Source organism: Olea europaea, chromosome 12 (genome assembly GCF_002742605.1).
Source record: "Olea europaea var. sylvestris chromosome 12, O_europaea_v1, whole genome shotgun sequence".
Lineage (NCBI taxonomy): Eukaryota > Viridiplantae > Streptophyta > Magnoliopsida > Lamiales > Oleaceae > Olea > Olea europaea.
The window spans coordinates 10,524,456-10,542,408 of NC_036248.1; the positions used below are offsets into that span (position 1 = coordinate 10,524,456).

General features: G+C 33.1%; 3 protein-coding genes across 4 annotated transcripts; all 3 read right to left on the reverse strand.

The window, feature by feature from the left end:
- Window positions 1-3,188: 3,188 nt before the first annotated feature.
- On the reverse strand, window positions 3,189-3,877 carry LOC111406962. Its single transcript, XM_023036313.1, has one exon. The coding sequence runs from the start codon at window positions 3,741-3,743 to the stop codon at window positions 3,315-3,317; it is 429 nt and encodes a 142-aa protein (XP_022892081.1). The 5' UTR covers window positions 3,744-3,877; the 3' UTR covers window positions 3,189-3,314.
- Window positions 3,878-4,644: 767 nt separating this feature from the next.
- Window positions 4,645-11,127, reverse strand: LOC111405570 (AT-hook motif nuclear-localized protein 1-like). Its single transcript, XM_023034517.1, has 5 exons — window positions 10,322-11,127; window positions 8,709-8,776; window positions 7,018-7,149; window positions 6,352-6,513; window positions 4,645-5,225 (listed from the first exon to the last, which is right to left on the reverse strand). Exons 1-5 carry the CDS (start codon window positions 10,680-10,682, stop codon window positions 4,935-4,937), a joined length of 1,014 nt encoding a protein of 337 aa, XP_022890285.1. The 5' UTR covers window positions 10,683-11,127; the 3' UTR covers window positions 4,645-4,934.
- A 1,381-nt stretch (window positions 11,128-12,508) lies between these two features.
- On the reverse strand, window positions 12,509-17,457 carry LOC111405571 (65-kDa microtubule-associated protein 3-like). 2 transcript variants are annotated; one of them, XM_023034519.1, is made up of 14 exons: window positions 17,270-17,457; window positions 17,086-17,154; window positions 16,377-16,465; window positions 15,982-16,188; window positions 15,367-15,618; window positions 15,064-15,273; window positions 14,826-14,981; window positions 14,337-14,496; window positions 14,110-14,261; window positions 13,938-14,025; window positions 13,742-13,815; window positions 13,566-13,640; window positions 13,214-13,493; window positions 12,509-13,132 (listed from the first exon to the last, which is right to left on the reverse strand). In XM_023034519.1, the coding sequence occupies exons 3-14, from the start codon at window positions 16,446-16,448 to the stop codon at window positions 12,669-12,671; spliced, it is 2,190 nt and encodes a 729-aa protein (XP_022890287.1). In that variant the 5' UTR covers window positions 16,449-16,465; window positions 17,086-17,154; window positions 17,270-17,457; the 3' UTR covers window positions 12,509-12,668. The 2 variants fall into 2 exon arrangements, with proteins under 2 accessions (XP_022890287.1, XP_022890286.1); XM_023034518.1 differs by lacking the exon at window positions 17,086-17,154.
- Between the last annotated feature and the right edge of the window lie 496 nt (window positions 17,458-17,953).

Genomic DNA, 17,953 nt, shown 5'->3' on the forward strand with positions numbered 1-17,953 from the left:
TAACAGTAAAGAAGAACATATGAATCATTTAATACAATTTATAAACGAATGTAAAAAGGAGGAACTGTACTTTCTAAAAAAAACAATAATAGAAAAAAAAAGAAATCGATTTTTTTGGATTATCAATAGATAAAAGAGAAATAAAATTACAGACTCATATATCTAAAAAGATAAAAAAAATTTCAGATAAATTAGAATCCAAAGAACAAAATTTTTTAGGATGTTTAAATTATGCAGAAGGTTTTATTGAAACCTTTCTAAAAAAAGACATAAAATACAAATTTTACTTAGGAAAACAATACTAAATGATGGAATGAAGAACATACAGAAATAATTAAATCATTATAAGAAAAATGTAAAAATTTACCGAAATGAAGATTACCAGATGAAAAAGATAATTTGATTGTTAATACTGATGCTTTAGATAAATATTGGGTAGCAATATTAAAAACAGATTTAAATGATATTTGTAGATATTCAAGTGAAACTTTTAATCAAGTAGAAATAAATTATACCACTCATGAGAAAGAATTATTAGAGGAATAAGAAAGTTTTCATGATTTTTGTTATCCAAGAAATTTATTATCGAAACTGATAATTCTCAAGTTGCAGGATTAGTCAAGAATAAATTATCATCAGAACCTCGGTTCTCAATACAGAAGGCTCCATAGATGACAAACTTATTTAGCATTTTATAAATTTGATATAGTTCATATTAAAGGAATTAATAATTTCCTTGCAGATTTTCTTAGCAGAAACATAGAATTTGCCGATGGATAAAGCCAGAGTCATGAATTTATACCACACTATCATATATATATATAAAAGGACAGATTTTCTTAAAGAATAATCTAAAAATATAAATATTGGTGCAACACAGATCTCAAAGATGTTCAACTCAAATATAAAAATATTATTGAATATCACTGCTGAGAATCATAAAGAGTCCATAGAACTCAAAAATCAAGTTGATGCAATTGTAGCACAACTAAAAGATATAATGTCTGAGACAGATACACCAAAGAGTTCAAAAATGAGTTTTCGAAATCAATACCAAACAGGGACAGCTAGAAGTAACAGTGGACCCAGACGTGATAATATATCAACTGATAAAAAAGCAGATTCCATTTTAATATCATCAACCAAAAAAGTGATAATACATGGAGACAAAAGAGATTCCAAAACAATCAGCATCATAGACCAAAAAAATAAACTCCATTTAGATCCAAAAGAATAAAAATATGCTGAAATAGTGAGAATTGCTTATGAGATAAAAATGAGTTATTCATATTTTATCTTTCCGGAAAATAATGTTTATCCCAAAATAATATATATGGAAGGGGGAGACCTTTTATTTATAAAAATTATGGTAGACTATGGATTTGATATATCCAGGAAAAGATTTGATTGAAATTTCAAAATTTGATGATATATTCATTAAAAAAGTATCCAAATTTGCGAAGGGACGAAGAATATATTTGAAATTTTACTCAATAAGTTCTGAATACGATGGAGTTGTTTACTATCCAGTTGAATCCATAATCTTAATTGGATATGTTGCAGCCAATTTCTAAATAGATGTGGTAGAAAATGATAGAAAAGTTCCAACAGTGACACAAGTCATGGATCAGACATAGAACACTTGGAGTTAAAGCCATATACAACATTGCCAAAAATTTGTTTGACAAAAAATTCTCATGCCTGTGCCAATATGAAAACTGGATGCTGGTATCAAATCAAGGACATGAAAAATCAGAAATAGGGAAGGATTATATACAAGATTCGAAATACATCAATTTTCAGGATGTCCTACCACTATAAAAGAATCTTGTCAGTTAAGAGAGTGCCCCAACTGCATGTGAAAAGAGAAGATAATAATAGAGCACATTTGACTAAGCTACATGGAGGACAATAATACTAGCTACATGTAAAGACATAAAAGATAAATGACAACAAAGAAAGATACTCTTCGGATAAAAAGTTGAAGAAAATGTGAAGATGTAGGCCCAAGGAGAAAAATAATAGAGAAGCAAGTGTTTCTTTGCTGGTGTATTTAATGATGTAATAGGATCTCATAGACTTGTATAAATAGAGGCATTGTAATATATAAAAATTATCTTGAAATCTTGAATTGTAACCAATATCCACTCCTAAGCCATCTTTAGTTTGAAAAACCAATTTTTCTGGAAATCCTTGCATACCAAATAGAAATTTTGTAAAAATTCTGATAAAAATAAAATTTCAATATTTTGATATCAATATGAGTTTCTAAATGTTTATTCCTATAAATTCTTGAAAGATCTAATAGAAAATTTCTCTCTTATTTTAGTAAAAAGAGAATTTTTCTTTAACAGAAGTCTAGAATTTTATTCTTCAGAATTGATACAGTGAGGGTAAGAAGCTGAAATAGTAAAAATTTCATGAAGGCATGAGGCCGTTGAGGGAAGCAGTTTGTATATTCAGAGCTCAAAGGCCACTCGTTTCTAAGAATAAAGAACCAGATCAAACCTAAGGTAAAACTATTAAATTCTTGCTAAAATTGGAATGAGTCTTTTTAGATCTTAGAGAATCAAAGGGATTAATTGCATGATTTGATGATTATAAATGCCAGGATATACAATTAAAAATTTGGATAATTTATCAGAAAGATTGTTAGAAGTAACAAAAAATATGTATTCTCAATTAGAAAATATGGATGCATCTTCTGAAAAATATAATATATTAAATAATAAATGTGAACAATATATTACAGATTATCCCAATTTATTATATCATGGAATGAAATTATATTCAAATATTCAAAACAGAGAAAATATAAGATCAAATGATTAAAAGATTATGATATATGTTGTAATATAGAAAGGATCATTTCATTAACGACAATATAGACTTTTCCATGAAAAGGACTAGTGACAGGCCAAATAGAAAAATCTCCCAATTTAATTTCATCTCAATTTTGTTCATTATCTGTGTAGTCTATCTTACGAAACATATGCATTTGTAATCTGGAAGTTGACAGGTGGCCGGTGTAAGAAGAAAAACTCTTAATTCTGCTGTTTCAAAAAATGTCGCTGCATGGATAACAGCAGATTACAGTTATGTTCTAAGACGTCGCAATACAGAAATGGCAGAATGGTAAGTTTAGTAACAAGCATTGATTCACCAAATGCTTAGAAAATGCTAGAAACTGGAAAATCATAATAGTATGCATTATTAACATGTTTGATAAGGAGGACTTGATAAATATTAAAGATCGAATCGAACATTCAATATTTTGCTTGCCCATCTTGTCGGTGGTGCAAACTAAACTTTTCCTAATCGTGTTTGATCATAATGTGAAGTCCATTTTGGCCTAGAGAATATGCTTTCAACTTCTCATCCATCCACCCCTTGTTAATTTTCTCAATGAATTCTTCAGCTCTTCTTCTGAACTCGTCATCATCTTCTTCTTCTTCATCATCTCGGCTTCCTTCATCATCGTCGACCATTGATACACTCACAGACGAATATTCATCACTCAATGTGATTACCGTCTTCAAGTAAAATGAAGCATTTGTTCTTTCCATGGAACCTCTATTATTTCTAACAACGTTCTTGTGAGAAAAATGCTTATCTTCGTTAAATTCTGACCTGGATTTCGAGCAACCGACAAGTAGAATGACTATGATCAGATTGCATAAACAAAAAACTGCATGAGAATTCGAAGCAGCAAGTCTGATCAAATCGAATGCGGAATTCAACATGTTTTTGGGGAGTACTGGAAAACGAAGTGTGAATGAATAAACTGGAACTCAAGCAGTTCAAACCATATTGCTGTCAGGTAGCAGAACGGAAATGGATTGAGCCTTTTATCTGTTAGGGACGATCGGAAAAGAAAAAGAACTTAGTTTAATGTGTGCTGACATGTTATATGCATTAGTTTAATCCTCCATATATTAAATATTAATAATTCTTGAAGCCTTCCACTCTTGATTAATAGTAGTCTTCCAACAACCGATGATCTCATGCGAGAAGTGTTTCGTATACAATATAAGACAAGAATAAACAAAATTAAAAACGAAAAATTGGTTACAATCCCATAACCATCAATTTGCTTAGTTGTATAAAAACTCAATTATAGATTATTTTTTGCTCGGCCTTTAATCTAATCGAGCGGTAGTTAAAGTGACTCAAAAAGTCAGTATTCAATGTATTACAAACGCATCAACTCAACGGTAGGTAGCTATTGATTCTCACCTCTTCAATTGTTGTATTGTCGCCAGAATATATCACAAGAAAAAGACAAATTTACACATCAACAGGTCAAAGATTCATATTTCAATCAACCTTTAATCATCTTATCGTAAGCAAGATTCCAAGAACACTAAATTGACAATTAAAATGGAATTTTATTGAATATAAAGCTTAAATCTTCTCACTTGAGCAGCCAAATTTTCAGCTTTGTGTCAATCGACAGCTTTTCAATACCTATTTCATGATATTCACGCGTAACTTGACAGGAAATAAAAGATTATTTGTGAATTCCATGTATTTACATTTTCATACACGTTCTGTGCATAGTCGAATTTCGGGAGAACTATAAGCAGCATCAAACAGCCAACTCATAAGAAAACAGATTATTTTTGAAAAAATTTAAGTCTTCTCTACTACAACTAAGAATGATATATCTAGTTCAAATATCCGAAATTCTACATCAAGTTACAGAACATCAGAGCAAAAAAAGATGCAAACTACATGACGCTCATACTAGTAAAGACAAAACCTACTATCTTTCGAAAGAAAAAACTTCAGTCGAACTGAAAAATCATACTTTAGTTTTCAACGATAATGTGCAGATGTCAACTTCTAACCGGGGTCAGAAAGAAGTAGGCCTAAAAGTTTCACACCTCCTAAAAACAGCTAAGATACAAACAGGATGAATATGAGCAACTAAATCAGCTAGTAATTTCATGGCGTTGCTCTCTAGAATCTTCTGCCGACAATGAGACATTACTTTCAAGGGCAGCGATTTTCGAACCTTGGATGGAGTTTGCAGAAGTTAAGTTATCTCCACGGAAGGAAGCAGATGAGTTCAAATTTGGCTTCTGTCCACCGGAGGCTCCTTCACATCTTTCTTCAGAAAAAGGATTTGCAGGACTCGGGGTAAAAGATATTGTCCGCTCATACTTCTGCTTTTTGGGCTTCGACTCCTGATGGTGGCTGGGAAGAAAGCTAGCAATGACAACCTGTTGCACTGGAAAAATTCAGAAAAGTATTGCCAAACTTCATGTATTTTGTGTATCATACTGGGTTTATAACTTTTTGCACAGGTATATATTCATGAAAATCAAAGTTATAACAACTTATACATCATTATGATACATGACACAGGAACGTTAAAAGGTTCAATTAAATATCTATATAAAGCCTCCGTTTGGCCTCCATTAATTTTTATTCTATTACATTTCATTTTTCTCTCTTATTTTCAACCACACAATCTTTCATAAAATAATATTACACGTAAATCGAAAATTTTTCCTTCTTTTTCAACCACTCATTTTTCAAAAAAATACTATTCCACCCATTAATTTTCCCACAAAATGGGGGCCAAACGGGGGCAAAATAAAAAAGTACAATATGGAGTTGCACAGTACAGATTATAAAAAATCATATAAGTTCAAAGAGTCAACTAGAAAATTTGTGGAAGAAGTGTCAGAATATATAGGACAATGTAAGAAATACTTAAAAAAAAAGTATATACTATGACTGGTAATTTATCCAAAGGTTCAGCCACTCAGAGGTGTGAGTAAATTGAAAGGTTGCAAGACATGCCACTTATTAGTCAGAATGTGCATAGAAAATAAAGTTTGGACACATTCAACTTTGAGTCACAAAAGTGTTTTTTCCCTTGGATTAGATGTTGTTTGATGTATAAATTTTGACACACCATTGTTTCCTTTTGAGATAAAGTTTGGAGACATTCAACTTTGAGTCACAAAAGTGTTTTTTTCCTTAGATTAATGTTGTTTGATGTATAAATTTTGACACACCATTGTTTCCTTTTGAGATAAAGTTTGGAGACATTCAACTTTGAGTCACAAAAGTGTTTTTCCCTTGGATTAGATGTTGTTTGATGTATAAATTTTGACACACCATTGTTTCCTTTTGAGATAAAGTTTGGAGACATTCAACTTTGAGTCACAAAAGTGTTTTTTTCCTTAGATTAATGTTGTTTGATGTATAAATTTTGACACACCATTGTTTCCTTTCAGATTACCTAGGTTATTAAGACAAATAGATAGTCAATTATTTGGATAACAAAGTAATTATTTTTGAATCTCATTTTCGTTAATTCTGATGACACTTTCTAACCTGAACAGGGCCAGCTGCTAGTAGCATTCCGCCAAGGCCTCCCCCCAAAACACGACCATCTGGTCCTGCCAGAGAAACACTCATCCCACCAGATCTGCTTTTTGTCAATCTGTTATCACTTGGCATAAATGACCCCATCAGAGAAAGTATTTCAAAGCGGCCCTGCAGAAAGTGCATAATTATAATGCAGAAACAGAATTATTGTTCACTAAAGATAATTCTTGTTAAAAATTTTAAGAAACGACGAATTTGACGGCTTCTGTAACTTACTGAGTTTAATAAATTTTCCATGGAGAGAGAAAGAAAAAGAAAATTCAGGAAAAGTATATCTAAACATCACAATTCCAAGCCTCTGAAAATTCTATCAGACGCGAACTATGCAAAACTTCTTGTGTGAGGAACATGTATTCCACCTCCATGAAGCTAAAACCCCATGTGGAGAAGGCGTGTTCAGCTAAGCTTAAAGATAAATAACAGTTACTTAAGAAATAAGTTATTGTTTTCTTACTAAGAAAAAAACCAGACCTTTTTTAAAGTAACGTACTCCAATTTTTGATCAATACAAAATAGTTACTTATTGAAACTTATTTACTTACAAACAAACCTTTTTAAGTTTAGCCAAAAATAGAGATGTATTAACATCAACGTTGACATAAGGATTCGGACCTCATAGGTCAAAGTACAGCCAGAAAAATTGGGTTGCTGAAGTGTAACATTTGAGATGGGACCATTTGCTGCTAGAACACAAATACATCTTGACCCTTGCTGAGGGAAAGATATAATTTTCATTGTAACATCCTGAAACAAATAGAACAAAGAATTAACATTTAATCAAATAAAAATCAGCTAACAGCAATATTAGAAGTAAAAATTGAAGTTTCAGTCAAATCAACAGTAAGATTTCAGATGTCTTTACAGCAAAATTCAATATGTGCCAATCCTTTTGCGTAACTAGAAAATAGCAGCATCATGCTCTAAAGTCTTAACCCATCCACAGTTTCGAGAAACATTTGGTCCCATCCAGTACTGCCTACCAAATATGTACTAGATGGACACAATTACCAGGATGCAATGTAGCACTTTAGCATCCCCACCCACCCCATCCAACATGCACACGCAGTATACTTCCATTCTTGAAGAATAAAAATTTTAAGCAAAGAATAGATAGTTGGCAGGTTATGAAATGATTTCTACACAAACCTTTTGCAACAACCCTCGTACAGATGGTAAAGTTGTGGATGTCATTTTACATGAAAATAATTTCAAAGGAATGAAGTCATGCATGATTGTTTGGTGGTGCTAAAGAAATCTAAAAAGAAAGAGGGCCAAAACTAAGAGCTACTTATTGGTTAGCTAATATGAATTTGTGTCATGCCTTTTTAAAGTATTGCAAAGGAAATCCAAAAGACAATTCATAACATGTCATGTAGTTCTTCAATAAAGGCGTCTATGTATATTTATTTTGTTATTTAAGCATTCTGGGGCAAACGCATTAGGGTACAGACTTCCATCAATGATTCACACAGCAGTTACAATTTGCACACCAAAAATTAGCCCCAAGTATGATGACACTTCTGGAAAATATTAATCTTACATAATTAAGTCTTTATTTTTTTTCCTACGCTTAGTGATACGATGAACGTTAATAATCATTATATTATACCATAAAAACTATAAGCTGAAACCCTTATAGGTTCAAGAAAAATGTGAACACATTCTTTGCATTTTGAACATCCACAAATTGCAGATACTATAAGTTGGTCCATGAACTGAAGGTAATTATTTTATGGGAATTCATGGAAACTTCTGAAAATTTTCTTCTAACCAGTATAAAATTTTGATCTCATTCTGTCTTCAACAGAGCGATGTCAAAAACCACAAAAAAACACGTTTCTTTTTGGTAAAATACAACAGTTGTTCACAATGTACTTTGCCTTAGTAGCAAGTGATCCCCAACCTTCTATTTTTGTTGTACAATTGTTCCCCATAAATGGAAGCAACCCAAATCTCTATTTTAATCATTACGTGACCTTGCATGTCCAACTTTATGAAACTGGTTATGCTTCCCAACATGAACTGGTGTCTAAGTGAAGCTTTTTTCCATGAGGATCATGTATAATTTATCAAGGATTTGGACAGCTTTCATCACGGGGGAATATATAGACAATTATAATAAAAAGTGATAGACTAACATGCTTTTAGGGTAATAATTTATAGATTAGTAATGCATTTCTCCCATCAATTATTAATATTTGAACCATCAGCATATGAACTAACAGAAGGTTTTTGACATCAAGTGATTTGCATAAATAAAACTAAATGTACAAACTTTAGTATTAACTAGATTCTAGAAGTACCTCGCCAGCATTAACAGTGATCACATGGGGCATAAAACTTGCACCACCAGAGTATTCCGCCTTTTCCGCTACAGCACACAGATAATATCAAATCAGTTGCTTAGGTAAATTTAAAATTTCATCAAATGCACAACAAGATGAAATTTAAGTGATGAATCAGTGTTCCACATCAAACATATAATTGCATTGTATCGGTAGTGTTATAATGATATTGGTTATACACAAATAAAAAGAAGTACATTTAAATAAATATGTTAGAAATAGCAGTAATTCTCCATTGGAAATATTGGAGAGCTCGATAATTCCGGATGCTGTTGGTAAAAGAAATTAGTTAAAATAGATCTTATGAAGCCAGACAATAAGGGGAAACTAATGCCAAAACATTCCTTTGGTCAGAGGCTTGTTCTGATAGAACAGCATGTTCTACAGGATTTCTAGATTCTTCTGAAGCCACTTGAATCCTTGATAACAGCTTCTCATTTGAAAGTACCTGTACACACTGATAGGATGCATAAATTTCGGCAATGAGTCTCGTTGAAATCAGTTTTATGTTTGGACTTCATCAACACCAGTAATTATGGTATCTCTCAGTGTCGGCACATATTTCATCCATGCTGTCTTTACATTAGACCCACATGTCACACAGCCACTTATCATTATTCACTCAATTATTGTGGAAACCCCAGATTTCGTGTCAAACCAAATCAGCTCAGTAATGACATCACCAATAAAATGAGTGGTGATCAAGAATCTTTACATGCATAGCTCACAGCATCAGATTATTTTGACCCCACAAAGCCCGTAAGGTTTTGATTTAAGGAATATTTCATCATCATCTTTGGCAGCATTATCATAAATTCATTTAAAGATCATAACAATCAAAAGGCAGATCCGAGGGGACATTTGTCAACAAGGCATGACATGCAGCGTTGAATAGTTAAACAGATAAATAAGGTTGACCCTACAACACCAAGCAAACATAAAAGAGTACTAAATGAGAGAAAAAAAAAGTGTTAAGCCCAGTTTCGTACTGCTGGAAATTTTTATTAAAATCCAAGTCAAAATCAACAATTAATTTTAAATGCACATTTCATAGGACCAGCAACTTTTCAACCATACATTTCATCAATTTTTATCAAAATCTTCCAAAAATCTGATTTTAATTTACCAGGGCTAAATCACCTTAACTAAAAGCTTAAGCTCTTAGAGAGTGAAAATCTAGCCTTCAACGCACCTCCTCAGTCATCACGTGCAGGCTAAATAAATTTTCTTATCAAATGTATGACACGCTGACACTTTAATGGATGGTGGCGCAAGAATAGAATTCAAAGTCTCGGCCAACTCTGATTTTAAGTTGAGCCAACTCGTCTAAAATTAAGTTTTTAGAGAGAAAATATATTTATTTAAATTTACTCTTCAAACAAGACAGATGGTAGATTTAGTTTTTAAACACTTCAACCAACCATAAATAGCAATATCTTATCAATAAATCAATTTATTTTCAGTATCATATATTTCAGATCTCTATGCAACAGTAAATCACAGGAAAAGTAGAAACCACTATCCAAAATTCAAGGTTCAAATCAATTAAAGAAAAAAAATAATATAATTACCAGGTCTTTCGAAGTCTGACTTATGCTTCTTCTTGTAGGAGTCAACAGGGCGACCAGTTCTGTGTTTCCAAGCCAAAAAATCTCCTGTAAGTGGAATTGAAGCAGATATTGGCATAGGTGACAATGCCAAAGCCGAACCATCTGGTGCATACTTCCTCGGTCTCCCCCTCTTCTTCTTGACCTCAGTGGCGAGCGCCGGTGCAGGCACAGGCACGATTGCCTGTGTTTCTGGTGTTGGCCCAGCAGCTGATCCAGCATCTAGTCTATGATTTTCAACCCTTGGCTCAATCCTGAAGCCCTGTGGGGCTTCATCTCTCTTTACTGTTACCCCAGTAACATTTGAACCTTCTTTTTCCTCCATGCAAATGCTAACTAAACAAAGACCCGAAAAATCTTTAACCTTCAAAAAACCTGTAAACTTCAGTCCTAATCTCCAGAATAATGAAAAGATTTTAACCTTTTCTAAGCTAAATGCTCAGAGCAACTACACAAAACACCTTTCAAATTGAAATTTTCGTGGAAATCGAACCTTTATCAAGAACTCAGAAAATCTTACATATAACCCCACTTCAGAAACTCTAAAAAGCTTGAAAACCCAGAATCAGCTTTGTATATTCAATCAGAGTACAACAGGGGCCTACTGCTGGAATTATTTACTGTAACTTCCTGAATTTATGGTTTAACCTCTATGCTGTTGCATAGAAGAAAAAGAAAAATTCTGAGCTCTAGGACGAACCTTTTTTACAGAAAAAAAATAAAAAAATCAGTAGTTATGAAATTAGGGTTTTGCAAGGAAAAAAAATAAAAAAATAAAAAAATAGAGGTAGGAAAAATGAGATATTAAAAACAAACTGGAATTAATAAAAAATTGAACGGTTTAGAAAATAGTTTCTGGTCCGTCTTGGAAATTCAAGAAATGGGATTTAGCGCTTGTTTGTCCTTATTAATTTCCATTACATTAAATTCTATTTTTCTTTCTCTTATTTTTAATTACACAATTTTTCATAAAATAATATTATACGTAAATTAAAAACTTTTCCTTATTTTTCAACTACTCATTTTTCAAGAAAAAAAAAAAATTATTCCACTCATTTTCATTTTTACAAAATGAGGGCTAAACGGGGGCTTAAAATATGGGAAGCTAAATGCATATGAATAAAAAATGGATAAAAATGTAAAAAAAGCAAAAGCAAAAATTTTCCCGTTTGGCCTCCATTTTCATTTTTTTTTCTCTTTTATTTTAAACAACACAATCTTCCATAAAATAATATTATACGCAAATCAAAAACTTTTCATTCTTTTTCAACTACACATTTTTAAAAAAAATATTATTCCAACCATTAAAATTTGGCAAGAATGGAGGCCAAACTATTCCGTTTCATTATTTAAAAATGAAAGTTTTAACTATTTAACGCTGTAAAGTTAACGTTGGAGCCATGCAAAATTGGGAAATGCCCTATGTACAGGGCATTCCCATACAGGGGTCTTACCGACCCCTCATTGTAGGGGCCACCCCACATGAAAAAAATAAAAAATTGCGTCGAGGCCCACAATGTGTGTCTCTGGCAGGGGTTTGTAAAACTTGCAGCACGACCCAAATCTGCAAAATTTCTCCAACCTCTCTGACCTCTTCTGCCTTTTTAGGTGTAACTGAAGTTGATTTTTCGGAAAGCAACGCCCTTCAGTTTCAGAAGTATTTACTTGGGGATTAAGTTCAGAATGTGTGGTTGAAAAATTATTCGTCTCATAAGAAATGTAATTAAAATTAATTTTTTACTTTACTTTGGATTAAAATTTTGATTTTAATTTCTAGCAAACGGGAGCAAAGTGTTGTAGGATTTTTAACTATTTACAAAGACAAGTTACTTATATCACTCCTAGTCGTGCTCAAAACTCAAAAGTAAGTTTACACATACTTAAGTTACTCATTTTGATAAAACATTTTTATTTGTTTTTAAATCAGTTATTTTGACAACATAATTTTCAATGTTACTTTTATTACTAACAGAACTTTCTTTTTAAACATTACTGAACACAAACCATTCAAAGCCATTGTGCTGGTTGATACTAACGATGAGAGACTAAACCTAGGAGAGCCTAGAGGTTGGGCATATCGACCCCAATTGATAGCCACCAGAAACCACTTCAGATTTCTCCATTTAAGTACTAGGGGGTTAACAACACAGCTTGAACAAACCATTTTTCATTAGGGAAGAGGTAGGAGAAACACACTAAACAACTTTGTCCACCTTCAATTGTTTGTAGACTGGGAAGAGCCAATAGAATTGACTTGTAATCACAGGATCCAAGTTATAATGAGGAATGCAGTAGTAACAAACTTGAGATCTTAAAATGATGTCAAGTTTGAGTCAGTGATTCTATGTGCTTTGTGAAGCACAAATCCAGCTCTCCTCTCCTCGAACGAGTATTCAATCTCTTCGTCTTTCATTGACTCGGGTATACAAGAAGCTGGTGTGATAGCTGTCAGCATTGGAACTGAAACAGTAGAGGGCGTAGAAGGTACCAGAATTGCCATTGTTTTGGGGGTTCTGTTCTCTTCATCCGGAGTAGAAATAGTCTTGGAAGGAGTTACGAATGGTGTATTGTTGCTTGTCAGAGTCTTCTGCAACATCTCATTATGTTTTCTATTCAGATCTTCCAAAATATTTGTTGCATTGGATTTTGAAGAGTCCGTGGAAGAAATGGGAGAGAAAGGCTTCCGCATCATTGGCGACTCTATTTCATGAGCATTTGGTGGATTGAAAGAATGTGGTTTAAGAGGAAGACCAGCTATGTCCAGGCCCCTCCTTCCTACGCCAGAGAAATTAGAATGAGATGAGAAATAAGAAAAAAGAGAAGGATTCAGAACCTTGTATTAATTCTAAAAATTACCAGATGACAAGGCTTGAAATCCATCATCCCTGGTGGGGTCATGACTCAATCGGTCATATTTCTTAGCATGACGTGTATTAGGAGTAGCTTTGGTGGAGTGAAGTATATCAGGCTTAGGAGTCTGTAGATTTGCACCACCAAGAGAAAGTCTTCTATTGCTTGTGCCACCGCATGACAATCTAGATCCTTTATTCACACTCTGGTTCTTCATAGGGCTTGGTTTTGAACCATAAAGAGCCTCCTGTTCCGCTAGTAACTGCCCCTGAAGTTTCTTCTGGTCCTGAGTGAGAGAGTGAGAGTACAGATCATTAACTGTTAAATTCAACTATAGAAATATCAAGAAGGCCTATACCCTCTGCCTTTTGCGCTCTTGCTCTTTTTCTTGCCGTAAAATGTTATACTCATCAAGCATAGAAAGCAGGTGAACCTGTACACAGTAAATGAAAAGGAAAAAGGTAAAATCTAGCTAAGTAAATAACAAGAGCCAGACAGAAAGTAAATATGCAGAGTACATAAGGAAACACTTACGCCATCATAAGTGAATTCGATCCCTCTCTCATTCTCCCAAGATGACGTTTTAGAAGCCAATGCATCTACAAGTGCTGAATAGAAGATGTAGAAATGAAACTAGTAACGAATTCTATCTTGTACACGTCATGTGTCTTTACACCAATAAAGACTTTTACCAACAGATGCGTTTCTAACAAAATGTAATATAAAATACCTGGAAGTTTATTGACCAAGGCACGAGCTTTCTCTGCACGTTTCAAAGTAAGATGAGCACCTCTCCCAGCATTGTATCGATTTTCATCCTGTATAAAGATTAGATTGACTTCTGAGCAACTGGACGCTTGCAATTTGTTATATAAATAGCAAACTTTGTTCAAAAGCCTGACCCTATTATACTCCTCTAGCCAGCTCTCCTCCTCGCATGCAACCATCCACTTCTCAACTTTGTCGAGGATATCTTTCCTGCTAAATGCTTCTTCCTTAACTTTAGCTATTTGAAGCTCAATTTGTTCAAGCACATAAGTTGCATCAACAGCTCCTGTTATTCGAGGGAAAATAGAATCAAACTCGAAGCAAAAATATCATTTGTCTTTTCCAACATATAAATTAGTACCAGATTCAATAGCTTCAATAGCAATATCTAATGAACTATCAGTTTCTGGAATCAGGTGTGTTTTCCTACAAATATCTTCTAGCTCCGACTTCTTTTTCAGAACAAGCTCCTTCATTTTGCTTGTTTTCAACTCTTCCAACCGAGAAACCTCTATCTCAACCTGATTGGCAAATGATTTACATTAATTTAAATCCCAATATATTTCTAAGTCATCAAAATAAAGCTACCACACCAAAGCGAAAGATCTAGCATGTTAGGCTAAGCTTAAAAAGTTTACTTATGCAAAAATAAGCAAGTTTAAAATAAACAAATTTTTATTCATTCAGAACTGGAAATAAGCTACATAGTTACTTTCACGGTAAGGTAACCGAAGAAGTATTCTACTTAAGAATGAAAAAGAAAAAAGTAACAAAAGGTTACTTAAAAGTAACTTTCACTTGTAGCTATGCTTAGCCAAACATGCTCAAACATATATTCTTGGCAACTTACACAATTAATAATGTCAGCAGACAGCATGTAGGGCTCCATTATCTCGTTTTCTGAAGCTGCTACATTGCAAGTGACCTTCTGAAAAACCTGTTGCTCTTCAAGAGGTGTATCCATCAAGTTCCACAGTTGCAACAAAGACATGGCGAGATCTTGCAGCTGCCAAGGAAGAAAATAACAACTTGCCACGCTGAAAATAATCAACTTAAAAGTGAAAGAAGAATATTAGAATTTAATATACCTGTTGCATCCTTTGTGTCTTAATCTCTCTCAATCTTTGAATAGCAGCTGCTAACTGCTCTATGGTATCATGACTAATATTTTTTGAACCTTCAGGGTCCCCTAAACTAGGATGAACCTCACTGACAGTTTGTTTGAAATCCATACCAAGAACCAAGCACAATGAGTTCAAAGCATTGAGGTGATCAAGAACCTGCTCCAGACGTTCACTCTGAAACCAAGGGAATATAGAAGCAAGTTAGTCATGGATAATCACTGAAAGCAAGTTAATAACAGATGATACTGCTATAATGCAAAGAATAACCTTTTCATTTTGAAGTGTCTGCAGCTCTCTTTGTAATTCTTCAAGCTTTCTTAGAGACAAATCAGCTTCATCCACTACCAAAGTGGTAGAAATACACTCACATGAATTAGAAAGTTCACTCTTAAGCTTCTGTATCTGCTCTAAAACCTCTACAAATTGATTCTTTCTATCGCATTTTCTCTTCCGCATTTCCTCTATCTGTGGAAGAATGGATTTAAGTTCTTCCTTCAAGCTTCCAGGGTTTTGATCAGACTGCCAAAGAAACATAGTAAATATCATCATAAATCCCACCTCAAATTGTATCTTACTTCTTTCCCGGCTATTAGTATATTTCATATCGGGTAATCTTAAGATTACAGTTAATTCATGTTTCCTCCTAATCACTCACTTAATAGTAACCATTTAACCAATATTGATGCCAACACATTATTTCAGAATTACAAACAGATTTAAAATTAAATCTCTAATTTGAGGCTGATTATAGTTGTATTTGAATTCAAATAATTTTTCATTGGGTATTCGATAAGAGAACAATGTCAATATTTCAAAAACGATTAAAGCATTTTATTAACTGAAATTTAATGATTCTAATCATAAAACGTTTTATATCCTGACCTGCCTAATATGTACTGGTCGCTCTCCCATTGCAGAGCAGATGGCAGCAAGTTCAGCCTCAGAGTCAGCAATTGCCTGCCTAATCTTAGCTCTACACTTGTTTGCCTGATCTACTTTTCTTCTGTACACCTCCAAACATTCCCGTTCAAGCTCAAGCAACATTCTATCCTTTTCAGCATCTGACTCTCCTACCTCATCCCATATTATCTATTATTTTTTGCAACAAACCATAAGAATAAATAGATAATGATACTAAAGCAATACAAGTGACTGGAAGATTGACTTTTGAAGAAGGGACTCAAACATCCCAACTTCAAAAGCATGCTTCATCAAACAGGGAATGAGAACTAAAAACAAATAGTTAGATAAAAATTTGTACTTGAAAACAAAAGAACCTGTAATTCATATAGAAGAGATCCGCATGTTGTTTCCATTTGCAATAGCGGATCACTTTGACTATTAGACATTTGGAAGCAAATTTAACCTGCCCATGAAATCCTCTATGAGAATACAAGCACAATACACATACTAACACCCAATCACATTAGAAACTGATCAACTTCAATACCGATTATCAATAAGCTATTAATAATGCTTAAAAGTTTTAACTTCCAACATGACAAGTCATAGTAAAGAAGGCACAATAACTCACCAAGAATGGCAGTAACTCAGTAAAATAACTTTCAAGGGTGAAAAAACAACAATAAATTCAGCCTACTGCCTTACTAATTCGCCTAATATTGAAATATTTTTTTGACTATAGAACATGAGATTCCTAATTCATTTTCTAAGTTCCCAAATGAAGTAAAATTAATATTTTACATTATCTTTGCTTCACAGTCTACATTATTACCAAACTCTGTCGCTTATGAGTTTCATTACTACAGCATCAATTGAGGTCGTATCAGGCACTGAATGGGGAAAGGAATTAACCCTTGACAAATTCACAAATGAAACGGGAAAAATTGAAATGAATCCAAAAATAATAATAATAATAAATAAATAAATTGGACACAGCTCAATTCAACCAATACCCAATTAATTTTAAACAAGCCTGCACAGATTATTTAGAAAGAAACAGAAAAATAAATCTGAAAAACTCACCTCCTTACTATAAATGGCAACTCCGAGCACCACAACTTAAACTAAGCCATTTTGTTGTAAACCCATTTTCTAAATAAATGAACTAGTATATTTCAATTTTTTTTCAAACTCTATAACTTTCTAAATCCAAACTAACGAAAGAAAAAAACTAGAAAGGAAATAAAACCTAGATCTCAGATCGTACCTGAAAATTTAACCGAAGAAAACAAAAACCTGGGTTATAACAATTCAGAACCAGATCTCAAAATTTGCTCTATGAGAGATAAAAGTTAAAGAGATTGAAAGATTTGAACTCTTCGTTTTAGAGCTAGAGAGAGAGAGATAATAGAGAAAAGGCTAGAAATTCGACCGTTGAGAATGAGATGTACGAGGGTTTTGATCACGTTTGCGAAGAAATTTTTAAATTTCAAATGGGGAAGGGAGAGAAAATACCTTTTCAATTGGTCCACAACTTATTGCTTAGTAGCATGATTGGCCTTCAACTTTATAAAGTGAGCAATATTGTCCAATACAATCAATAAAGTTGCATAATGAATCCACAATGAGAAAAACCATTAAAATAATCTTCATTGAATTGTTATCTAATGCATTTTAAATTTTGATGCACCAATATAAGTTAGAGAAATAAAATCTACTTTTACCAAATTTGATGTTTGAATTTTGGTAGCCTTCGTTCCGGAAGAATTTATAAATGATTTAATTTATAAAATAGATAGAAGTGAATTATAGATTCATTACAATGTATGGTTGAAAATAAAAATTGACATGTTATACATAATTTATAAATTTTGTCAAATGAAGGCTAAAAGAATTTCGAACAATTTCTGCTATTAGGAACTAATTTGTAACTAAAAGAAATATACGAAGT

What these genes read in the sequence shown, in the direction of transcription:
- LOC111405571 (XM_023034518.1), bottom strand. Translation starts at nt 16,448, where the DNA reads ATGTCTAATAGTCAAAGTGATCCGCTATTGCAAATGGAAACAACATGC. An exon ending in CTCTTCTATATGAATTACAG is followed by an intron (nt 16,189 to 16,376) that starts GTTCTTTTGTTT and finishes AAAAAATAATAG; the next exon opens with ATAATATGGGATGAGGTAGG. An exon ending in TATTGAAGCTATTGAATCTG is followed by an intron (nt 14,262 to 14,336) that starts GTACTAATTTAT and finishes CTCGAATAACAG; the next exon opens with GAGCTGTTGATGCAACTTAT.
- LOC111405570 (XM_023034517.1), bottom strand. Translation starts at nt 10,682, where the DNA reads ATGGAGGAAAAAGAAGGTTCAAATGTTACTGGGGTAACAGTAAAGAGA. An exon ending in GTCAGACTTCGAAAGACCTG is followed by an intron (nt 8,777 to 10,321) that starts GTAATTATATTA and finishes TGTGTGCTGTAG; the next exon opens with CGGAAAAGGCGGAATACTCT. An exon ending in GCTGTACTTTGACCTATGAG is followed by an intron (nt 6,514 to 7,017) that starts GTCCGAATCCTT and finishes CACTTTCTGCAG; the next exon opens with GGCCGCTTTGAAATACTTTC.
- LOC111406962 (XM_023036313.1), bottom strand. Translation starts at nt 3,743, where the DNA reads ATGTTGAATTCCGCATTCGATTTGATCAGACTTGCTGCTTCGAATTCT.